The 22,032-nt window shown below is 49.0% G+C and overlaps 1 protein-coding gene across 1 annotated transcript in view; it reads right to left on the bottom strand.

Moving 5' to 3' along the window:
• Positions 1–2,219: 2,219 nt before the first annotated feature.
• Positions 2,220–22,032, bottom strand: part of MTHFD1L (methylenetetrahydrofolate dehydrogenase (NADP+ dependent) 1 like) — a 190,611-nt gene continuing 170,798 nt past the window's right edge. The window contains exons 27-28 of the mRNA XM_047733489.1: positions 9,329–9,449; positions 2,220–2,586 (exon numbers count right to left, since the gene is read on the bottom strand). Coding sequence (XP_047589445.1) covers positions 9,360–9,449 — 90 coding nt within the window. The 3' untranslated portion in view covers positions 2,220–2,586; positions 9,329–9,359. The remainder of the gene's footprint in view (positions 2,587–9,328; positions 9,450–22,032) is intronic.

The following is a 22,032-nucleotide window of genomic DNA, read 5'->3' as shown; positions in this document are numbered from 1 at the left end:
GTCGCCCGGGGTATGTTCCCCTGGGAGCTCTCACAGGCTTCTTCTGGTCTGGGTCTTGATCTCTGCAAGAGTGGCTGCTACAGGAACACGAGCAGGGAGGAAGGGAGCCCACTTGTCTGGGTGGGGGGGGGGGGTGGGTCACCAGGGTCCCACCGCCATTTTGGGGTGGTCCGTGGTTTCTCACGTTTCAATTATAGAGGCAGAGAGAGATCAGATCTTGGGAAGAGTTCTCACTTAAAACGACCATGTCAAAGGTGGTACGATTTCTTTTCCTTAGGCCTTGACCTCAGAAGACACGGTAGATAAACGAGCTCTTCCCTGTAACACCTGCTCCAGTCTAGGAAGGCCTCAGGTCATTGAGTTGACAAGCCCGTGAATGCACCTGCCGAAGACCTTTCTTGTCAGTGGAGGCTGTTCCTCCCTCGGCAGGAGCGTATTGTAGCAGATTAGTAAATGGTCGAAAATGAAGCCATCAGAGCATGCCGGCCACACAATGGGAAAACAGTTTGGGTGCCCAGCAACACCTGGGTTACCCGGCCATTCATCCCGAGCATTTAAAAAGCTCTCCCCCATTTGTGTTTGGGTTGCTTTTATTTTTTTCCTTTTGGTGAACTGGCCAACTGCCTGGTGAAAGGAGATAAGGGAAGAAGTCTCTGGTCTAAAGCCCTTGGAACGTAGATTTCTAGGGTGCCTGGTTGGCTCAGTTGGTTAAGAGACTGCCTTTGGCTCAGGTCATGATCCCGGAGTCTCAGGATCGAGTCCCACATTGGGCTCCTGGCTCCGCAGGGAGTCTGCCTCTCCCTCTGACCTCCCCTCTCATGCTCTCTCTCTCAAATGGATAAATAAAATCTTAAAAAAAAAAAAAGATTTCTAAAAACATATTTTCTAAAAACACTTTCAAAAATAGAAAATGAAACTGAATAGCAGAGGAAAATTATGAAGAGTCGAATAACAGAAGGCAACTGCTTAAAAAATGAACTTGAAAATGAACTCCTGAGCAAGACTGCTTCATGAGGGCATCACAGAGAGAACAAGTTTACTGTGGACCCTTAAGACCTTCAAAGTGTTAGGTAGTTGATGCTATGTTTGGAGAGGGGGACTCCCAGATAGCGGATGGAGAGGCGGAACACCACACACACCCTTCAGAACCACCAGGCTAAATCGTTCTTGAGACACAGTCTTGGTGTGGGGAGGCTTTATTGTTATTTTTTAAAATTTATTGCTTAGTTTTAAAGATTTTATTTATTTATTTGAGAGAGAGAGAGAGAGAGAGAGAGAGAGTGAGGCAGTATAAGTAGGGGGAGCACTGGAGGGAGAGGGAGAAGCAGACTTCCCACTGAGCAGGGAGCCCGATGTGGGGGTCGATCCCAAGATCGTGAGATCATGACCTGAGCCGAAGGCAGACACTTAACTGAGTCACCCAGGCGCCCCGGGGCTTTCTAGTTATTAAGCTATGTTTTGGAACGCACTGAATTGTGCATAAAGACACATTATGGGCAGAGCAACTACGGAGCAGGGTCACTGAAGCGGGTAACGCAAGAGGACGCAGGAAAGAGCCGACGTCAAGGTCTCCCGCAGGATGTGCCTGCGGGACATTTAGGATATTTATGGTGACTACTTTCCTTATACTGCTTAGAGGACAATCCCTTCTTGTTTGCTCCTGAATCCTTGGTTTTGTCTAAACTTTGATATAATTTTATGTTATTATAGGAAGACATGGAATCAAAAAAGGGTCAGCAACTCCCGGGAAGAGGGTCCAGGCTATAGAACATTCTTTCCTACTAAGGAAGGGTTGGACAAACGGACAAACACTTGCCAAACACCTGACCTTTAAGAGTCTCCTTCCTTTGCCTATGGGCCTTGGGGAGCTTAACGGCCACTGAGATTCATTCACTGGGGGAAGAAATGCATCAATCCATTAGTTTTTAGGTAAGTGATGCCAAGTTTACTGGCGCTGAAAACAGTTCTAGATATAAAATGCACTTTGTTTTCCAGGGTATTACCACTCTCCGGCAGTCAGAAGATTTCACAACGGGCCAGATATTTCTGTGTGTGAGCGAGTGTGTGCGTGAGCGTGTGTGTGTGATTTCTTTCTTGTTCGGTTTCCAAAGCCCTGGCTGTATTCACAGTCTTCCAGAAGATCGGTGTCAGGTCACAACCCCAGCGTGAACCGTTACCTCTAGAGAGCAGAGTTTTATCTGGCACGGAAAACTCACTGGTGGGTTTTCTAGATACATGTTTATTTGCAGTTCAAAGACAAAATAGAAAACTCCAGAGTGGAAAATGCTACCTTTTAGTTCACACTCTTTTAATCCCTCCGTCCCCATAAAATAAACTTTCTGAAGTGTAAGCAGTGGGAAATAATGTAAACTGCGCAGAAATGGAAAATAAATTAGTTTCTTTCAAACTCGGTGGAGGTCCCTTTACCAGACAGCGAGCTTGGTTGCACACAGAATTTGGTCTTGAACAAAGAATAAATCTTTGGCCTATTTCCCCATTGCTCCCGCGTTGCGTAAGAGGCATATTTCAAATTCACTTTCTTCTCCAACGGCAGCAAAAAGGCAAAGAGTAGTCTGTTTCGTGAGCCTGGAAGACAAAAACATGTTTCCGGGGGTTTAAGAACAGCTTTTTACCCTGTGGTGTTAAACTGTTACTAGGGCTCTAAAAAGCTGGAAACTGAAAGAAAATTCGACAGCCAATAAGGGATTCTCTTCACAAGACAAGGCCGGGATCCCTGTCTGGAGTCTTTTTGCTTAAGAGCCACAGAGAAGCCCAGGGTATGCGACCGGGACCACGCACACTGCAGGCAGCGAGCCGAGCCCCGAGGAGATAGGCAGAAATTCCAAAATTCTAAATTTGGGCTCTAGTCTCTAGGATCCTGCTGAGTGAGAACGCTCGGGATTTTAGAGATTTTAGATTAGGAATCCTGTCGCTTTTGGATTTTGGTTTCTCTTATGGTCGGCACAGAAAGTGAGGTCTGAAAAATGCATTTAGGGCACAAATGGAAGGGAGAAGGTCCGGACCTTCTTACTGATGTCGAAGCTTTCTTGTTTCCTCTCAAAGAATCTTAAAACTCCGACGCGGCCGGAACCTGTCATCTGCTTGAAGGAGAAGTGGTCTAACTACATTTTACAAAGAACAAACACACACCCGAGTTCCAGAAAACACATGGTCACCACTGCAGCAGGGACTGTAAAGGTGGGTGTTGGGCTTTTATTCTGAATGTACGCATGGAGGAGTTGATCTGCGGGGCCAGGAGTTCACACTGGGCAGGAGAACAGCGAGTTGGCCTCCCACCAACGAGGGAGGGCTCTGGAGCCGGAAAGGATGTTGGCTTAGCTTCAGAACCCAAGACAGTGACGAAGACAGGACACCGGGAACTCGGGATACTCCCTGAGCATCTGATTCAAGTCAGGGAAGTACACAGAAAACAGACGCCCGGCAAGCATAATCATCATTAACAAAAAAATATTTTTTGCGGTGAGGAAGGGAGGTGTTTGCCTGGTGTGAACCTCACCCCATTCCCTTCCCCCTTAGAGAGGTGGCTGGTCTCATTCAGTGGCTTTGGTTCTCCCTGACCTGAGGCTCCGCGAGGCCTGTGGAGGAAGGGAGGTGGTGGGCTTCATGGACTGGAAATAACCCAGGGAGGGCAAGTCTGGAAGGACCTTCCAAATCTGTGCGTGCTAAAGACCAGCTGATTAGCTGCGTGACCTTAGTATCCAGTGGTTTAGTGTTTAAAGGGGCCTAGAGTATGTGGTTCCAGGTCTTAAGAAAAGGCAGAATGTTGGCAGAAGTACAGAAAGTCTGAATATAGATTTTACGAATTGGAAAAGCAATCGCTATGGTGAGAATTTAAAAAGGAATCAGCTGTTCATTGTTACCCAGTTATTCAGGGAAAAAAAAAAAAACAATTTCAGAATTTTACGAAGATAGAACATATGAAACATTCTATCTTGGTATGGGATTGATAAGAAACCAAAGCATACCCAAACAAGTTTCTTCTTTTTTGGGGGTGGGTGGGGGAGGGGGTGAGTGAGCAAGAGAGAGTGTGCAAGTGGGCAGAGGGACAGAGGGAGAGGGAATGTTAACCAGGCTCCACACCCAGCGTGAAGCCCAACTCAGGGCTCGATCTCACGACCCTGAGATCATCACCTGAGCCCAAATCCGGTCGGACGCTTAACTGACTGAACCCCCCCAGGCATCTCCAAAAAAGTTTCTTTAAAAGGGAGCTAAGAACTTCCCACCCATTAAGCTTCAAAATATTCCATTTTAGTTCGACAGATGTCAGTGAGATGGTAAAGATGGCATCGCTGATTCTGTCCCCACCATCTTTTATTTAAGTGGCCTGGGCTTCCAACTGTGTACTCCAAGGATGGCCCGGGATGAAACACTGACCTACCTCTTTCTTGGAGCATAATCGTGATCAGTGGTTTTTGAGTGGTTCCTTGAAAAGATAGTTTCAGTGAGTCCTGACTGTTGTTTGTAAGTGACGAATCACTGAATTTGACTCCAGAAACCTACATTGCATTGTATGTTTCCTAAATAAAAGTTGAATTAAAAAAAAAAAAAAAAAAGGACCCAAAGCACAGAGCCCAGATGCTACCCTTGGGAGCCCCGAAACCTTGTGGTTTATAGACTGGGGATGACAAACCCTGCCCAGGGAGGTCTGCGGCAGCAACTGCACTCAAGATGAATTTATGATTATTTAATATCATCGAACATTCCTGCTCTGAAGGCAGCTGTTTAGGGAGAAATGAGCAGGTATGACACTCTTTTTTGCAGGTGCAATTCTAGAAAAAACCTTCTTGGTCAATAACGAACATCTAGACAAGGGCTAGAGTCAGTCTGATGCTGGACTCTAGCCAACCACACTTGGGGACAAAGGGAGTAGGTGAATTCTTCAGGAAATCTACCGGACTTTATAGTGTCTGCCTGGAGCCCGCTGAGACTCAGATATAGGGTAAAGGTTCAGAATGAGACACCATTCTGAAGGGGAAGGGGGAGGGGGGGGGAAAGTCCAGTCCGAGTCCAGTCATCTTCAAACAAAAGACTAAAGAGTATCGTGGCAGGGTCCGATCCATTGGGACAAACGATGTATTTTAATTAGTTGCGTCTGGTGTCGTGGAGAAGAAGGAATCAGGCCCTTCTTCTGACAACAGTGAAGGCACCACAGGGGAGCCCCGGAAAGGAGCAAGAGCTCAACTCTGGGGACTTCTTGGCATCTCCTGTTCATATGGAGCCTCACGCGATTTCCTTAGGGTGAGGTGAGCAGGAGAGGAGAGGACGGGGAAGGAGACTAACAGTTGTCAGCAGACGTCAGTCTTCCACGGGGCAGATGGCAGCAGGGGCCACGAAGAATAGTGAGCATGCGGCTTCCAGCCGAGTGCATGGAAAGATCTGGAGTCCGACTGCCACGGGAGCAGAGCAACCAACCAGACATTTATTTCCTCTTCCGATGCCCAAATCTGTCTCATCTGACTGTCATCTGAATTTTCACATTTTTATATTTTGTACTGTTAACAGCCACAGACCTTCAATGTCAGTAGAGGTGGTCCCTGACTGACGCGTGCATGAGGGCCCAGGAAACAGAGAGGCTGTCTGTGGGGTCATTATACTGAGGAGTCCCGGGGGTGCCTGGGTAGCTCAGTCATTAATCCCTCAGCTCATGATCCTCGGGTCCTGGGATCGAGTCCCGCATCGGGCTCCTTGCTCACTGGGGTGTCTGCTTCTCTCTCTGTCTGCCTCTGTCTCTCCCCCTGCTTCTGCTCTTTTGCTCTCTCTCTCATATAAATAAATAAAATCTTAAAAAAAAAAACAGAAACAACAACAAATAGTATATCAAGGCGTCCCCGAGAAGGAATGTTTGCTCTGTACAGTGGTGTTCTCCCGTGACACCAGATCTGTTTTCAGGGGTGCAAGCAAGGGTCAAGTGATGGTTTTTGAACCACTGCCCAGCGAGCCTAGAAATGGCGTTGGGCAGCTCAGGAGAGGAGGCTTGGAGGAGAGAGTGGGAAGGGAAAACAACATTCAGGGAGAGAAAGCCCTGTATAAAGGAGCTTGGACAAAGTCATCGCTTTTAATACCCAAATAACTTTCTTTTGTTAGAAAAAAAAAAATCACCCGGTGATCCCCAAATTACAGGTCTGCTCAAATAACCGTTTGCCATCTTCTAGAACAGGCCAAAGTTCCCTCACTCTGTGACTGAGGCGCAGAGGGCATCCTTTGGCTTGGCCGTAAGGATGGGGTGAGCGAGTGAGCAGATCCTGGAGGAGCCTGGGCGTTCAGGTCTATCAGCTGTGCAGCGGGAGCACGCTGCTGGCCTCTCCGGGCCAGAGTTTTCGTGGCACCGAAATAAAACTGCTCACCTTGCTGGACTGATGCCAGCATGACATGCGACAGGGAGGCGAGGCGTCCGGTGCCAGCCATGGGAGGAGTGGCGGGCAGAGCAGGGGCAAGAGCACTGTGGTCCTGTGGGTTGGGGCCACTGCTCAGCTGCTGGCTCTCAGCGCGCAGGGGAAGCGCCTGCCTCCAGGGGGCGCTGTGGCCACCCAGGCGAGGGGCTTAGTGCCCGAGCCAACCTCCGAGCCTCTAACCCCGAGCTTTCAGTAAACCCCGAGGGAACACAAAGCCTAAGGATCTAAGTGTCCGTGACAGCAAAGCGAAGGACGTGTCCCTGGGTGTTACCCGAGTCTTAACTGCAATGATGAATGCATAATTCGGTTTTTAGCACCTTCTTGGAGGACAGATGAAAATGGACCCGAAGGGTGGGAAAGTACTGTCCGTGAGAGGCGAAGGGCGACACACACTTGTTCTGGGGAGAAGTGACACACGGCAGCGGCAGAGCATGACGGGTTCTGGATGTGAAACACACAGTGCCACCCGAAGACCAAATGACACCATCATCCAGGCTCCCGTCCACAGGCTTCTTGGGTAAATCAGTCCCCTGGGGTTCCTTTGGTGGAGTTTTCTTTTTCCGAACTGACACAGATATGAACCGTGGTTGTGGTTCAAAGTGAACACAGCCCCCGCTCCTTGGTGACAAACACATGCAGTCACCACCAAACACCACACACCGACACCACACACTTCCGCACCTGGGGTTAAAGCGATTTCACAGGGGTCCGGTCGCTACCTTTCTCATCACAGCCTAGCTCTCCGGCGTCTGTTAGTAACAAAGACTCACACAAGAAGAAAGCCACGTCCCCACGCGGACTCCTGGTCGTGAAGCCAACGAAAGCGAGAATTCCGTCTGCCTGGCTCAGGGCCAGCACTCGGGCAACCAGAGAAAACGGTCTTCAGGTCAAGTCAGCTCGTCAGGCAGGCCCGCGGGGTGCCCGCAGCAGGGAGGGGTGCCGGGCTCGGGAACAGCGACAGGAGTGAGCACGGAGACTGCACGGGGCCGTTTGGGAAAAGGAATGTGGCTTGAGAACACGGTGAGGACACTTTTGATGTATGGGATGAAGAAAAGCAGCCTCGAGCCTTGACAACTGCTGATGGGGAGTCTTCCAGGCAGCCCGGGAGGCTGGCCATTTCTCTTCAGGAAGGGAAGCGAGGACAGGAGCCAGCAGGCGTGGCCGCAGGACCGAGGGGGAGACAGGAGTAAGACCAGGGACCTCCCACAGCTCAGGGCTGCCTACGGGACCTCCAAGGTGGGCCCAGTCCCCTTAGGCTGTGTGGACCCTGAGAGGCCAAGGAGTCTCATTTCTGCTGCTCTGTCCTTCCGATGGCTCGCTGGGCCCTCTGCGTTAGAGGACCTGTCCTGTCTCCATGTGTCTGTCTGGTGGGGTAAGAGCTGAGTGTCCCTGTCATGTCTACGCTGAGTGTTACAGGTTAGATTGTCCCCGACTAGACAGGCCAAAGTCCTGACCCCCAGGACTGAAGCCGGGTAAGGTCTCTGTAGATGTCACTGAGTGAAGATGCGGTCAGTGAGGTGGGTCCTGATTCCACGTGACAGGAGCCCACGGGAAGACAGAGCGACACACAGGGAGTAGGCCTTGGCCGTGCAGGTGGAGACGGAGCAGTGTGGCTTCAGCGGAGGGACGTCGAGGGTTACTGGCAGCTTCCAGGAGGGAGAAGAGGCCAGCGCGGACTCTCCCAGAGTCTCAGAGCGGGCAGGACTAGGCTCATACCTTGACTCCGGATTCTAACCTCCAAGAGCACGGGAGAAGCCACTCCTGTTGTTCTGAGCTGTCCTGACGTGTGACATGGTGACAACAGCCCCACAGGGAAGGAACGCACCCCAATTCCTCCATCAGGGGAGTCTGCCTCTGTGCCGAGAGAGGGGTGGTCGGAAGCTTGAGTTCGGCTTTTAAAATGACCGCAGACACAGCAGTCCCCCGCGGGGGCGGATTCGCCTTCCTTGGCTTTGGTTATGTGCCGGCCTTGTGGTCTGGAGCACACAGGCCTCCCGCAGGTCAGAAGGTCAACAGGAGCCTAGGGCTCTATCATGCGCCTACATCACTGCCCTCACGTCACCTCGTCACGCAGCCAGAGTCATTTTATCATCTTCATCACATGAGGAAGGGCGAGGGCAGGACAATAAGGTATTTTGGGAGACGGAGAGAGAAGGAGCACATGCGTCAACGTCGATTCCGGCGCTCTGTTCCGATGACTCTGATGCTAGCAGCTGTGGCGGGTAACTCTTACTGCGCCTCATTGTCAATGAAACTCGAGCACGTGCGAGCCCGCGCCCGCGAGAGCATGTCATACCCGGTGTGCGGTGCTGTCCGTGGTCGCAGGCGTCCGCTGTGGGCCGCGACGGGGGTTGTGTGCCTTACAGTGCAGCCATGTAAGGACGGGCACTCTGCCAGCTTTAATTCTGGAAATATTCTATGAGTTTACATTGGTCTTTTTTTTTTTTTTTTTAATATTTTATATATTTATTTGAGACAGAGAGAAAGCAAGAGACAGAGCATGAGCAGAGGGACAGGGAGAGGCATACTCCCCGCCAAGCAGGGAGCCCAACTCGGGGCTTGATCCCAGCACCCTGGGATCGTGACCTGAGCTGAAGGCAGATGCGTAACTGACTGAGCCACCCAGGCGCCCCTATAAGGTTCCTTTTTTTGTGGCAAGAGATGCCTTCAACAAATCTATACCCAGAGGGGACATAATGTGACTTGCGCTGGATAGGAGCCCATCTAACTGCATATCCACCTCTAGGAGTGGCCCACGCCACAGGCTCTTATTACGTAGGAATTCTCAGTAACCAAGTCAGGAAACGACTTATCAGACCGCGTTTTGTAGTACATACTAGAAAACCCAAACAAAATAATACTAAAAAGTATTTGGGGGAGGGGAGAAAAAGCCAGTAGAAGGCACGGCAGCCTACCTGAGTCAGGTCCTGCAGAAGCTGGGTTCATTTAGAACAAGCCTTTAACTTGCTCGGTGTCTGTATCGAGATCTATATCATAGAAGCAGGGCCGGGTCGGCAGTCCCGGCATGGTGCTCATCTAGGGGAGAAAAAAGAACACGCTCTCTTAGCAGATGGTGCAAAGCGATCACTCCAAACATGGAACACAGAATGGCCAGAATTCCCTACGTGACTCAACGCTGCCACCCACACCTTTAGGTCCCATACACCTGTACTTTTTTTTTTTTTTTAAAGATTTTAGTTATTTATTTGACAGACAGAGATCACAAGTAGGCAGAGAGGCAGGCAGAGAGAGAGAGGGGGAAGCAGGCTCCCTGCTGAGCAGAGAGCCTGATGTGGGGCTCAATCCCAGGACCCTGGGATCATGACCTGAGCCAAAGGCAGAGGCTTTAACCCACTGAGCCACCCAGGCGCCCCCACCTGTACTCTTTAAATTCGCCACCTGCTATTTCAATCTTTGTTCAGGAAATGGAATAGAAGAGGCAGATGTCCACCTCCTGGAAACGGAGGCCACTTCTCTCCCCCCACGACCCCACAGCACATGGCTGCGATGCTGATTTCCAAACCCTTTCTTTCTAAATCACATCCTTAAAAAAGATAAGCCCCTTTGGATGAAGGGGCTGGTGGGAGAGGGTGAACCAAACAACAGTTTCCTCCTCTCCCCCAATACATGTTTTTGTAAAACCTACAACTCGTGGAGGGCAGCTGGGAAACCTAAGACCAGTAACTGAGGTTTACGACACACCAGACGCTGGGCCAAGTTTCCCTTTTTTAACTCTCCCAACAACCCTGTGAGGTAGGCACTTTCCTTATTTCCTCGCCACGAGGAAGGACGCCAAGGTTTACGGAGGCTAAGCCACTTGTCCAAGGACACAAGTGATAAGCCGCAAAATGGGAAAGTGGACTCCAGGCCCATAACCTCAGATGATTCACTGAGCCGCCACCACGACCGCCGGGCCACCCTGTGGGTTTGTGGGTTTTACACAGCTAACTTAGTTAAGTCCCCGGCCACGCTGAGAAGTAGGTACTGACTTCAGCCCCACTTTCCGGAGAAGACAGAGGGCATTCAGGCACAAAGGCAGGGGCTCGAGGACATCCAGCACGTCAGTGGGGGACACAGGATTAAACCCAGGCCCCCGCTCCTCGCAACTTTGCCGCACTCTGTCCAGATCAGGGTTTAGCGAAGTTTGTCTCTGCCCCCTTGCACCAGAAACCCTTGGCATCCTGGGGAAAACTGCTGACTCCCTGGGTGACTCACACACTAAAACACAGACTAGGACCTAGATTGTGAGGCTCCTGGATGATCTACTCCTTATTATTTCAGTTTTTCCTACTATCCTTTAATATTGCACTTTTCACAGCAAGGATGCTCGAAAAGCAGTGCTGCATGCAGTCCTGTGGAGGAGAGACACCTGGGACTGTGCTTGGCTTTGCTCTTTGAGGATGACGTGCTGTGTCTTGCAAAACTCCTGCCCGTCCTGGCCGGAGACCATTCTAGAGAGCTGAGGCTGTGTAACAGCCAGCACTTACAGCTCCACGGTCCGCCCACGTCTTCCTGCCTGGCAACAGAGCTCAGCTCTCTCACTTGCTTGGGCACTGACTTGGAGTCTCCGCGTCTGCCATGCGCCACCCCCCACAAACCCTGTCCGTGATGCTGCTAGCCTCTTGCTGCTCGTACACGGGTCTGTGGACCAGGAGCATCGATATCACTGGGAGCATCTTTGAAACCTCAAATCTCAGAACCCGTCTCAGGCCAGCTGAATCAGAATCTGCAATTTCAGCAACACCCCTGTGATGCGTGTGCATGTAACCATTCGAGAAGCATCGCTTGGACTACGTGGCTGGGGAGGCCTCCTTTTGCACTGGGAAGGGGGCTCCCTCTGGTAGAAGCGGTGAGGAGGGAGGGGTCCAGAAACACCTGCTGCACCTGACAGCCGTGCACCCGTGGCCTGGCTAAGCCCCTGCTCCCTGAGAGTGCAGTGAGGGGGCCACGGGGCGCGCTCCCTGTGCAGCTCAGTATACTGACACCGTGCTGCGTGGTGGCGAGCTCCTGTCTTATACCTGCACGGGATTGCGCTTTAGGTATGTTGTGGGCGGAAAAGGCTTCTGAGGCCGGCCTGGAATACGGCTACCACTCGTAACAGGTCTTGGAGAAAACTTGCTCTGCATTCCGAACCAGTAGCTGCAAATAAAGTTTTGGCACACGGCCTGCTCCCTGTGTTTTCAAACTCCACTGATGTGGATGGCGATGTGTCCTTGTTAAGTTCCTGTTCCTGGCAGAGCAGTAGTATTTTTCTCTGGTTGCTATAGTGGCTGCACATATTCGGAAGGACCCCAGGTAGAAACCCAGGCTCACTCCGCCGTCACCAGACACCAAACACAGAGGCCACTGGGGGCAACGGTTGCTACTTGTTGCCAGTCGTCCGTGTCCAAGTGCCTGCAGGGACTTCATAGCCATTTTCCTGCCTAACTTCACTCCAACGTTGGCGATGCCTTCCCAATGTGTGCAGGCATATGGATCTGGGCAAAGGAACTAGCAGTTTCTAGCTGAAGAAATGACTGATCATTTTCAGTCACAGTGATGCTGCCCCATCCTGTGAATCAACTCTGGAGGTCAAAGGCACATTTAGTCCTAAGAACGTCACCCAGACTTTGCTGCTTTGCAGACCGCCAAGCTACTGCGCCCCGAGCAGACTTCGGTGGGAGGCAGGCCTGCCTCCACACACGGTGAGAAGGCCCAGGAAGAACCCTGTGCAGCGCAGCCCACCCGACCGAAGCCACAGTGGCGGCTTCTGCTGGAGGGAACACAATTCCACTGCCTGCTCGTCTGTGCTCTTTTTCTTGACATGAAAATTCCACACTTCCTTGTTAACTTTTTTAGCTGATATCAGCAGAACAGAAGCTGGCAAAGGTAGAGTGTGGCTCATGTTGTTCCTGGCGCTGGCCTACTGGCTGCAGTGAAGCCAAACACGCATCTCTTTGGTCATTCTGATGCTTTCAGAGCAAAACGGGGAACAAAAAGGAGCCATGATATTAAATGCTGGGAGGTGTGAAATATGTTTCCTCTATGTTCAACCCATTTCTCTCAGATGGGGGAAAAGAAGTTCAATCAGAAGACTCCCATGTTTCTTTCCAATTACGCAATCATCGTTTCCAAGAATCAGGACCAGCAACACAGACAGGAAGGCACACAGTCTGAAGAGACAAGGGACTCCCTGCCCCATGGACAGAGAGCTATCCCCCGGGGAATCTACCTTTAAAATAAAACTTCTCCTGCTGAGCAGACACAATATGGAATGATGTTAATGAGACCTAATGCACTCACATCAAATTCTCTCCCACTAAAAAATTCTGTTATCAAGGGCTTGTGGCCCCAGACAAGAGTCAGAACTGTAGTATGGCAAAGAAAGAATTTGGACAGCCCTTGGGAATTGACCTCTGGCCCCTCGCCTGGGGTCAGAGGTGATCTGTGTTGACTTTATATGTGCGTCCTCTAAGAAGGCCCCTGGCTTAAAATAATGGGGGAGCCACTAAATTGTACTTACTTGTCACGCTGCATTAATGGATTCTTTTACAAAGGCTGAAAAACATGGGCTTTTGCCCTTCATGACCCCAATTTTAACTACAACAAAGCTTCCAAATCCTTTCTGATTTTGGGTTAAGCTTATTTTGTAGAAACGAATGTTAAACCTAAAGAGAAAATACTCATATCCTTAAAAGTAGCCATTGTAAGTCAAAGAATACTCTCGGCATGAGTAGAAAAATGACTACAAATTCTGTTACTTGAAGTGATAGAATCGTTACATTCTACTTAACTAACATATCATTGTAGGTTTGTTGTGTCTGTGCAATTTTTTGACTTCTCCTTAAATCTACTACTTTTCATACTGAATAAATCACCCAGTTTCATTTTGGTTTAGAAAGAAGCACTTTTACTCACAACTATTTTTTTATTCTTGTAGCTTATAATCCGGGGCGGAATCCCTTCTACACACTCCTTCCCTTCCTCCAAGAGATGACAGAGCACGGTTGGTAAATATCATGTTGGCGCAAAAATTTAAGAATCGAATGCAATGGTTAACTACCATGGTTAACTACATTATGATATAACTTAAATAAAAAATATTCTTACGAAATAATAACTCAAAAATGTCAATTCCTTATTCAGCCGAAGTATTTTCTGAGCTGTAACTGTAGTGTCCTCTGCTTCTCAACCTTTTGGCTAAGATCAAGCTTAAAGATAGTGCCTGGCAATATCAAGCCTCAATAAATACTTTTTAAAAAATAGATGAGTAAAAATGGAGGATAATTAGGAAATTAGGAATAAGGAGTGAATTAGGAAACAAGCAAAAAGAAACGTTCTTAGGATGGGGTTTTTTTCTTTGTTTCTTCCCTTTGTCTTTGAATATGAAATTAGCTACTCTAGGATGAAGCGTAAGGAAAAAATGGCAGAGTGTAGATGTCCAGTGACTGAAAGAGAGGGGTATGAAAAATCACTCTAATAAAGACAGATATTGCTGCTACCACTGGAATTTCCATTTGCCTGACTTGGCGGAGATGGATGTTCTGGGATTTTTTTCCCTGGGCTTTTAGGTAACATTCACCTGCATAGCTCGACCACATTCCAAACGTGATCTCTGGTTTAGTGGCTAGCGATACTCCGAGATCTGGAGGTGTGTTCTACTGGGGGCCCATGAGGTCCTGTTCCTGTGTGAAGGGATGAGGTGTGTTCCATTCAACTCAGCAACCTGTGCTGAGAGCTCACTATGGGGACACGAAGGTGACCGGGACCTGGTCCCCACTTCCAGATGGACAGACCAATAAAGCAGACCACTGGGCTATTTGGACTAAGTCACCTTTCTTTTTAGTTAAAAAAAAATTTTTTTTTCATTCTATGATTTTTATATAAAAAGAATTTTGTGTGATAAATTCTTAACGTATGACTTTCTAAGACGTAAGTCATGTTCGGTTACTCTAAACATTACCATACTGTGCTCACATATCGTGCCAGGATTACACAGCTGAGATTACTCTGATTTATGTCCATGGCCTTGAACGAAAGAATGAGCAAGCACAGTTATTTTCCTCATCTTTTGTGAGGGGCGATTACCACTTTCTTTTAGGCGTAGGAAATTCGTCCCTAACTAACTTTTCTTCCCATTTCTGAAAATCTACTTAAAAAATATTTTAAACATAGGGCGCCTGGGTGGCTCAGTGGGTTAAGCCGCTGCCTTCAGCTCAGGTCATGATCTCAGGGTCCTGGGATCGAGTCCCGCGTCGGGCTCTCTGCTCAGCAGGGAGCCTGCTTCCCTCTCTCTCTCTCTCTCTGCCTGCCTCTCTGTCTACTTGTGATCTCTCTCTGTCAAATAAATAAATAAAATCTTAAAAAAAAATATTTTAAACATAAAAGTAAAAAAACAAAAAACAAAAAACAAAAACCAGTAGAAGTAAAAGGCAAAGTCCTCCTGTCGTCATATGCTTCCCAGACAGAAGTCCTGTAGACAATTTCTTGTGTCAACTCCTGGGTAAGTTTCTCTTCCTATTCAAGACAAATGTCTCTACAATGTATACTTCTATCATTTGGTACAGAAATCGGATAATGCCTCATGGACAATTCTGAAATGTGATTTTCAGGGAGATTAACACTGAAAAAAGATAACTGGTGAAATTCCCCCAAACAAGGGAAGTTCACTGGAGTGTATGAGGAAAGAGCTGTCACTAACACATTCGAAACCTGAAGTCTATGGGCCTGCCTTCTGGAAAAGGAGAGATGGCGGGAGGACTTTTAGAGAGAAACAAAGATACATGTGACGCAGGATCTGACCGACCAGACATACACAAAGGAAACGAAGAAATTCTGCAACATTTCTGCAGTGCCTCTGGCATCAGCTACAAAGTTCACATTACAAAGGACTAAGAGTTTGAACTGAAAGGCTTTGAGAAGTCTCCCCTGACCCCAGCATTTTTTCTGTATTTGTTCTGATTGCAAGGATGGCACTCCTTAGTCAGCTTTCTGTCTGTGGCTATCGGGGGAATGGCCTCACGCTGGCTTGCTCAGTAACACAATGTCCTTCCAGTCCCCGTGCCTGGAAACTCAGAGGTGGCCACAGAAGGCCTGGCTGGGTCCTGCAGCCCCCCAGGTTTCCTGCTCCTTTCCTCTGGGTGTTGGCCTCATCCTCAGGCTTCTTGCTGTGTGGGTAGCTCTAGGCCAAAGACTCATACCCCCAAACATCCAAGCAAGTAAAAATGTCTTTTTTTTTCTTTCTGGATTCATTTATTTATAAATTTTCAAATTAGTAACTTGGTGCCCTGACGACGCTAACGGTGACACCTGTGATGTCATGCACATTAGCACTTAACATGCAACGTATCCCATGTACTTCCTACGACCCTATAAGGCCAGTGGAGCCCTTCAGCCCTTATCCCCACTTTTCACATTGGGAAAACAAGACATGTAAACGCATAATAAGGTGCCTCAAGTCTGGCAGCCCTACCCGTGACCGTAACCGCAGAGCACTAAGCCCTCTTCTCTCCTTGCGCTGATTTCCCTGCCCCTCGGTGGCGGCAGGTGTGCTGCACGGCTGGAACCGCACCAGGAACAGCCGGGAGCCACTGTCGTGATGGAAATCGACCAGTCCTACCGAGCTACTGACTTCTCAGCTACAGCATTCAGGTAAGTAAAGGTACATGTAAAGTAAACTCAGCTACTTTACAACTTTCGCCTGGATTCTTTTTAAACCATAACAATTTATTTAAGGACATGCTACACGGCTTACGCTTGCGTTAGTATCTTTCCAAATTACATTTTAAAAATCTAGTCAGAGAGGTTAGCAGTGAGGAAGTCATATCCTTACGGCTGTTAAAAAAATCTCCAAAATGACACACATACAGTAACGCCAAGACTTTTCTTCTTCTTTTTTTTTTCTCAAGATTTTATTTATTTATTTGATAGACAGAGATCACAAGCAGGCAGAGAAAGGGCGGGGGGAAGCAGGCTCCCTGCTGAGCAGAGAGCCTGATGTGGGATTCGATCCCAGGACCCTGAGATCCCAGGACCCTGAGCCAAAGGCAGAGGCTTAACCCCCTGAGCCACCCAGGTGCCCCAAGAGTTTTTTTTCCTTAAAAACAACAGGCTTGCTACTGTTTAAAGATCATCTGTGAGACGTGGATTATGTAATCCCCTCTGAAAAGTGTAAAAACCATTATCCACTGGAATAAATGAAGAGTCACATCAACTTTTACTTAAACATTTCAGGGAAACTATTTCGTAATTATGTCTGGAATTTGTTCTGGTAACTAATTTTAGCGGGATGGCAAATTCTAAAATAGACAAATCTAAAGCTGTGGATCAACTGGTCGGTTTCCCTGTCACTTGCAGACTTTGTTTTTATCCATTACCAAAAAGATCTGTGAAAACCATGATTACACGGGTGTAGCCAGGGCCTCGAGACAGTTGTGTGGCCTCCCCTGGGGCACATGAGGACGGGCATCCTTGGTGGCAAGGCTCTCAGTAGCAGTCGGGGGAGTAGCAGTGACCCAGTCAAGACTGGGGTATGGTGGGAAGGGCTCCACGCCTGTAGGACTTGTGGGTTCTGGAGTGAGTTACTTCACTGAGCCTTGGTTCTTTATCTGGAAATACAGTCTGAGTATCAAAGTATCTACGTTACAGGGTCTATTTCAAAACTCAAACCAGATAAGGGAAGGACCCTAGTTTAGTGCTTCCCACACAATCGATTGCTACTGTCATTTTATTATAGAATGGACAACCGTGACTCTCCTGATGTGAGTGTGTTGTAAGTTATTTATGGTAGACACAAGAGAAGGAAGTTTGAACACTGTTCTGATCTAGGACGAATTATAGATTTCTAAGAAAAAAACATTTGATGGGTTGGCAAGATTTCCTCCTACCTATTCTGGCTCTGGAAATGATTTTAGAAGCTGGGCTTCCTACTTAGGATAATCAAATCTAAAGCTAACCCTACAACAGTCCGGCCCTAAAGAACACAAGTAAACAGGGACTGCTCTTACTGAGGACAAATCTTTTCAAGGAGAAGCCTCTAGAAGCGTGGTGATGACCGGACAGCAGGCAGGACTCTAATCTGAGCTGAGTGGGTTGGAAACGAAGTCCCCTGTGTCTGCGGGGGCGGGGGCACGTTCGGTCCTCAGCCAGCTGACCCACAAGTGGCAAGCCATGACAACCTCCAGCAGCGCTGGCAAAACAAACCAAATGAATGACGCTTCACCGCTTGGAAACTCGGTATCGATCATCCAGTTCTGGCTTCTGGGAAGCTCGTCATCTGAGAACTAAGCCTGATGCTCTGGGCATGGGTTTCATCCCAAGGTCCTAATGGTTCTCTTCAGTCTGTAACCCACTTAAAGGGGAGAGAAGAGGCAGGGGAAGGGGAGAACAGGGAGGAGGAAGGTAGGCGTTGGGGATGAAAACTGCTTTTACTTAGCTGGTCTGGTCTTTCTCCCCCAGAGCTTGTTATAGACAGAGCTGCCCCGCCATTTAGTCTCTCCCTCTTGTCCTTGCCCTGCCCGACCCCTCCGACCCCCGTGGAGCGCCTCTGCAGGGATAATAAGCTTCTGCAGCAGGGAAACACAGCAGGATGGAGGGAACCTGGTTCCGTTTCTTTAAGGGCCCCTTTATGCTGCTCTGGGGACAGAGGCAGAGCGGGGGGGGGGGGGGGGGGGGTAGGGGTGAGGGTAGGGGGGTGGTGTCTGGGGAACCCGCTGGGAGGAGGGGAGGGGTGGGAGCTGTCTCCTCCCAGGCTCTGCCTTGCCCCCTGAATTATTCTAAATACTAGGGTTTGCCCTTGTTCCGCAAATTTTTTTTTTTTTTTTTGGTAAGTTGGTTCTGATCAGATGCTGGCGGGGGACCCAAGAGCTCAGACGGGGTCTCTGGAAGGCATGTGATGGGCTGAATTGTGCCCCCCACCCCATGTGGTAAAGGCCTCCGCTCCAAGAGCACTAGCTGGAGCCAGGGCTTTGAGCCAATGAGGTCCTGAGAGCTGGGCCCCGATCCAACAGCACTGGTGTCCCTGTGAGTGGAAGAGCCACCAGAGACCCATGCACACAGAGGGGAGGCTCTGGAGGACGAGGCTACCCGAAAGCCAAGAAGGGGGCCCTCAGGAGAGACCACCCTTCCGACACCTCAGCCTTGGACTTCTGGCCTCCAGAGCTGTGAGGGAATACCTCCTGTTGCTCAAGTCCCCTGGTCCCTGCTACTCTGCGGTGGTGGCCCAAGCGGGCAGACACGCCATACTTCCGCGGGTAATTCCTTCCCTCGGCACCCTTTCCTGCAGGTCAACAGAACACGTTTTTCTTCCGTCACTTTCCCCGATGCCTGGAGTTAGAGTCCTAACTCCGCTGTGTGCGAAGGCTTCTCTAAACAGGACCTTTCCCTTCATGACCAAGGCCAGAAGATAATTACAGGACCGCGTGCTCGCAGCCAGTGCCCGGCGGGACACACCCCGCTGCCCAGACCTGCTTCCTCTGGGTTGACACGGTGCGAGAGAACTCGGTGGAGGTAAGCTTTCACAATTCCGGGCCCCGCCCCTCCTGCTTCTCCCCTACCCAGACAACACGTGCAAACCAAGGCCACCCGCTAAGAGAGCAGGATGACAGATGCCCCCGTTTAAATTTAATTTTTATCGAAGTAAATCACAGACGCGGCTTAAAGGTCCCATGGTCCCTCAAGGCATCCTGAGAGGACAGTCCCCTTCTGCTGCTGCCCCCCCGGCCCTTCAGCGGCGTTTCCACTCCAGAGGACACCTCTCCCCACTCCCAGTTTTGCTTGTTCCTGTTCCCTGTGTGGGATTTTGCAAGGTCCCGTAGTACCTGTTGGTTTGTGCTATAGAAGGTGAGGATTGAGTTCTGTTATGTGGACCACGCACGTGCCCCTCCCTCCTCTCCCCATCTCTCCAAGGCACACCTGTCGCTACCTCCCGTTAGCTCAGGGCTTCCTGGATTACAACCATGACCCCGAGTGAGGCCATCCTGCATATTCCCAACACCCGGCCATTCCGGGACAGCTCCCGCCTCTCCCTAGATAGAAACTGTCTGGCCTGAGCTCAGCCTGCTCTGTGCCTGTCACTCACACACCAGTACCCTGGCCAGAACTCCGGGTCCCCCTTCCTGAGGCCACGCATGCCATGAGCCTCCCCTGCAGCCTGCCAGTGCCCCCTGCGGCCTTCCCGGCTGCCCAGCAAACAACCATCTGGTGGGAGCTCTTTGCCATGATCCTGAGGCCTTCCTTCCAGTCCTTTCTATTGTCTGGTCCTGTCTGCTGACCCCACACTGCAGCAGACGGACCTAGGTGACTTCTAGTAACTGCTTCCTCATGGTGAGACCTGTTGCTTGCCCTTAACCAAGAGAATGCGGTGGAGGCAATGGGGTGGCGCTTCGCCTGTCCGCCCCCATCGGCTTTCAGCAAGTACCATGTTACCAATGGGCTGAGAAGGCCACGAAAACCACATGTCGCCTCCAGCTGATGGCCAGTGCATCGCTGGGCCCTCCGTCCTCCAACTGCAAGGAACTCCAATCTGCCAACAACGCTTGAGCATGAAGAGGGGCATCAGCCTGAGATGAGACCACAGTCCCCTGAAGCCACTACCGCAGAGACCACAGTCCCCTGAAGCCACTACCGTGGAGACCACTGTACCAGCTGAAGCCACTACCATGGAGACCACTGTCCCAGCTGAAGCCACTACCTCGGCCCGAAGGAGGAAGCTTTGCTTGTCCGCACCTGGACTTCTGATCCGTGACAACTGAGACCTAACAGATGTGTATTGTTTTCAGTTGCTAAATCTGTGGGAATTTGTTAGATGGCATAGAAAATAGAAAATTGATACACGTATCTTCCTCTTTTAAACAACCTTTTCTCGGGGAGCCTGGGTGGCTCAGTGGGTTAAAGCCTCTGCCTTCGGCTCAGGTCATGATCTCAGGGTCCTGGGATCGAGCCCCGCATCGGGCTCTCTGCTCAGCAGGGAGCCTGCTTCCTCCTCTCTCTCTGCCTGCCTCTCTGCCTGCTTATGATCTCTCTCTGTCAAATAAATAAAAATAAAATCTTTAAAAAAAAATAAACAACCTTTTCTCTTGTTTTTCTATTTGCTGCAACTTTTATTTTATTGTTATTATTTTATTAGAGAGAGAGAGAAATGTGTGTCCATGTGTGTGCAGGGTGGTGGGGTGGGGGGCTGGCTGGTGAGGGGCAGAAGGAGAGAGAGAATCTCAAGCAGACTCCACACTCAGCGCAGAGCCCAACGTAGGGCTCGATCCCATGACTCTGAGATCATGACCTGAGCCGGAATCAAGAGTTGGGTGCTTAACTGACTGAGTCACCCAAGTGCCCCACTGCAACTTTATTTCAAAAACTGAATTATTTGGTAACTTGGCATACAGTAAGCTGCACGGTTCAAGGTAAAGTCTGCTGCATGCTATTGCAAAATAAGTTGCTCTAAGCATTTATATACAGACCTTTATATGGGCCTGTATATGTTTCATTTCTTTTGAGTAAATAATTAGGAAAGGACTTATTTATTCATTTTTTGGTCATACGGCAGGTATGTTTAATCAAAACGACCGGTTTATTTTCTGAAGGGGCAGTGCGGTCACGCATCCTTTTAGCAGCTTAGGAGAGTTCCAATTGTTCCCAATCCCTGGATATTTGGTATGGTCAGTTTTTTTTTTAATTTAAATTCAACTAGCCAAATATAGTATATACATATGTACAGATAGTACACAATTCGTTTCAGGTGTAGAATTTAGTTATTCATCTTTTGCATATAACACCTAGTGCCCATCATACCATGTGCCCTCCTTAATGCCCACCACCCACTTCCTTCCTCCCCCTTCCCACCCCCCACCCCTCCTGCAACAGTCAGTCTGTTTCCTACAGTTAGGAGTCTCTCACGGTTTGTCTCCCTCTCTGATTTCTTCCCAATCAGTTTCCCTTCCTTCCCCTACACAGTCAGTCTCTTTAATTCTAGATATTCTAATAGCCACGTACTGCTATCTCCCTGGGGCTTTCATGTGCGTTTCCCTAGTTTTCATGTGCTTATTACCCATATATTTTCCTGGGTGAAGTATCCATTCAAATCTTTTATTCATCCTTTAAACGAGTTGATCTCTCATTATAGGGTTTTGAGAGTTCTTTCTATATTCTGGATACATGTCCTTATCAGATAGATGATTTGCCAATGTTTTCTCCCCTCTGTGGCTTATTTAGTTTCCAAATATTTGCAGTTTTTCCAGATGCCTTTCAGTGTCGATTTTTTTTTTCCAGTGTTGATTTCTAATTTACTTCCATTGTGGTTAGAGAACCTATTTAGTATGATAGGATTCCTTTAAAATTTATTGACACTTAATTTGTGGCCCAGAGTACAATCTATCCTGGGAGATGCTCTGTGTATGTTCGAAAAGAGTGTGTATTCTGTTGTTAGAGTATTCTATTGATGTCGGCTTGGTCAAGTTGGACTGTAGTATTGCCCAGGTCCTCTGTATCCTTAAGAATTTTCTGTTTATTTGTTCTGAGGGGTTTAAAAATCTCTGACTATATTTGTAGCTTTGTCTATTTTCCTATAGTTTTCCTCCATGTGTATTGAAGCTCTGTTACTAGATACACAAACACATAGGATTATTATGTCCTGCTAACGAAATGG

Source organism: Lutra lutra, chromosome 6 (assembly GCF_902655055.1).
Source record: "Lutra lutra chromosome 6, mLutLut1.2, whole genome shotgun sequence".
Classification (NCBI taxonomy): Eukaryota; Metazoa; Chordata; class Mammalia; order Carnivora; family Mustelidae; genus Lutra; species Lutra lutra.
This window is presented reverse-complemented; position numbering and strand designations above follow the sequence as displayed.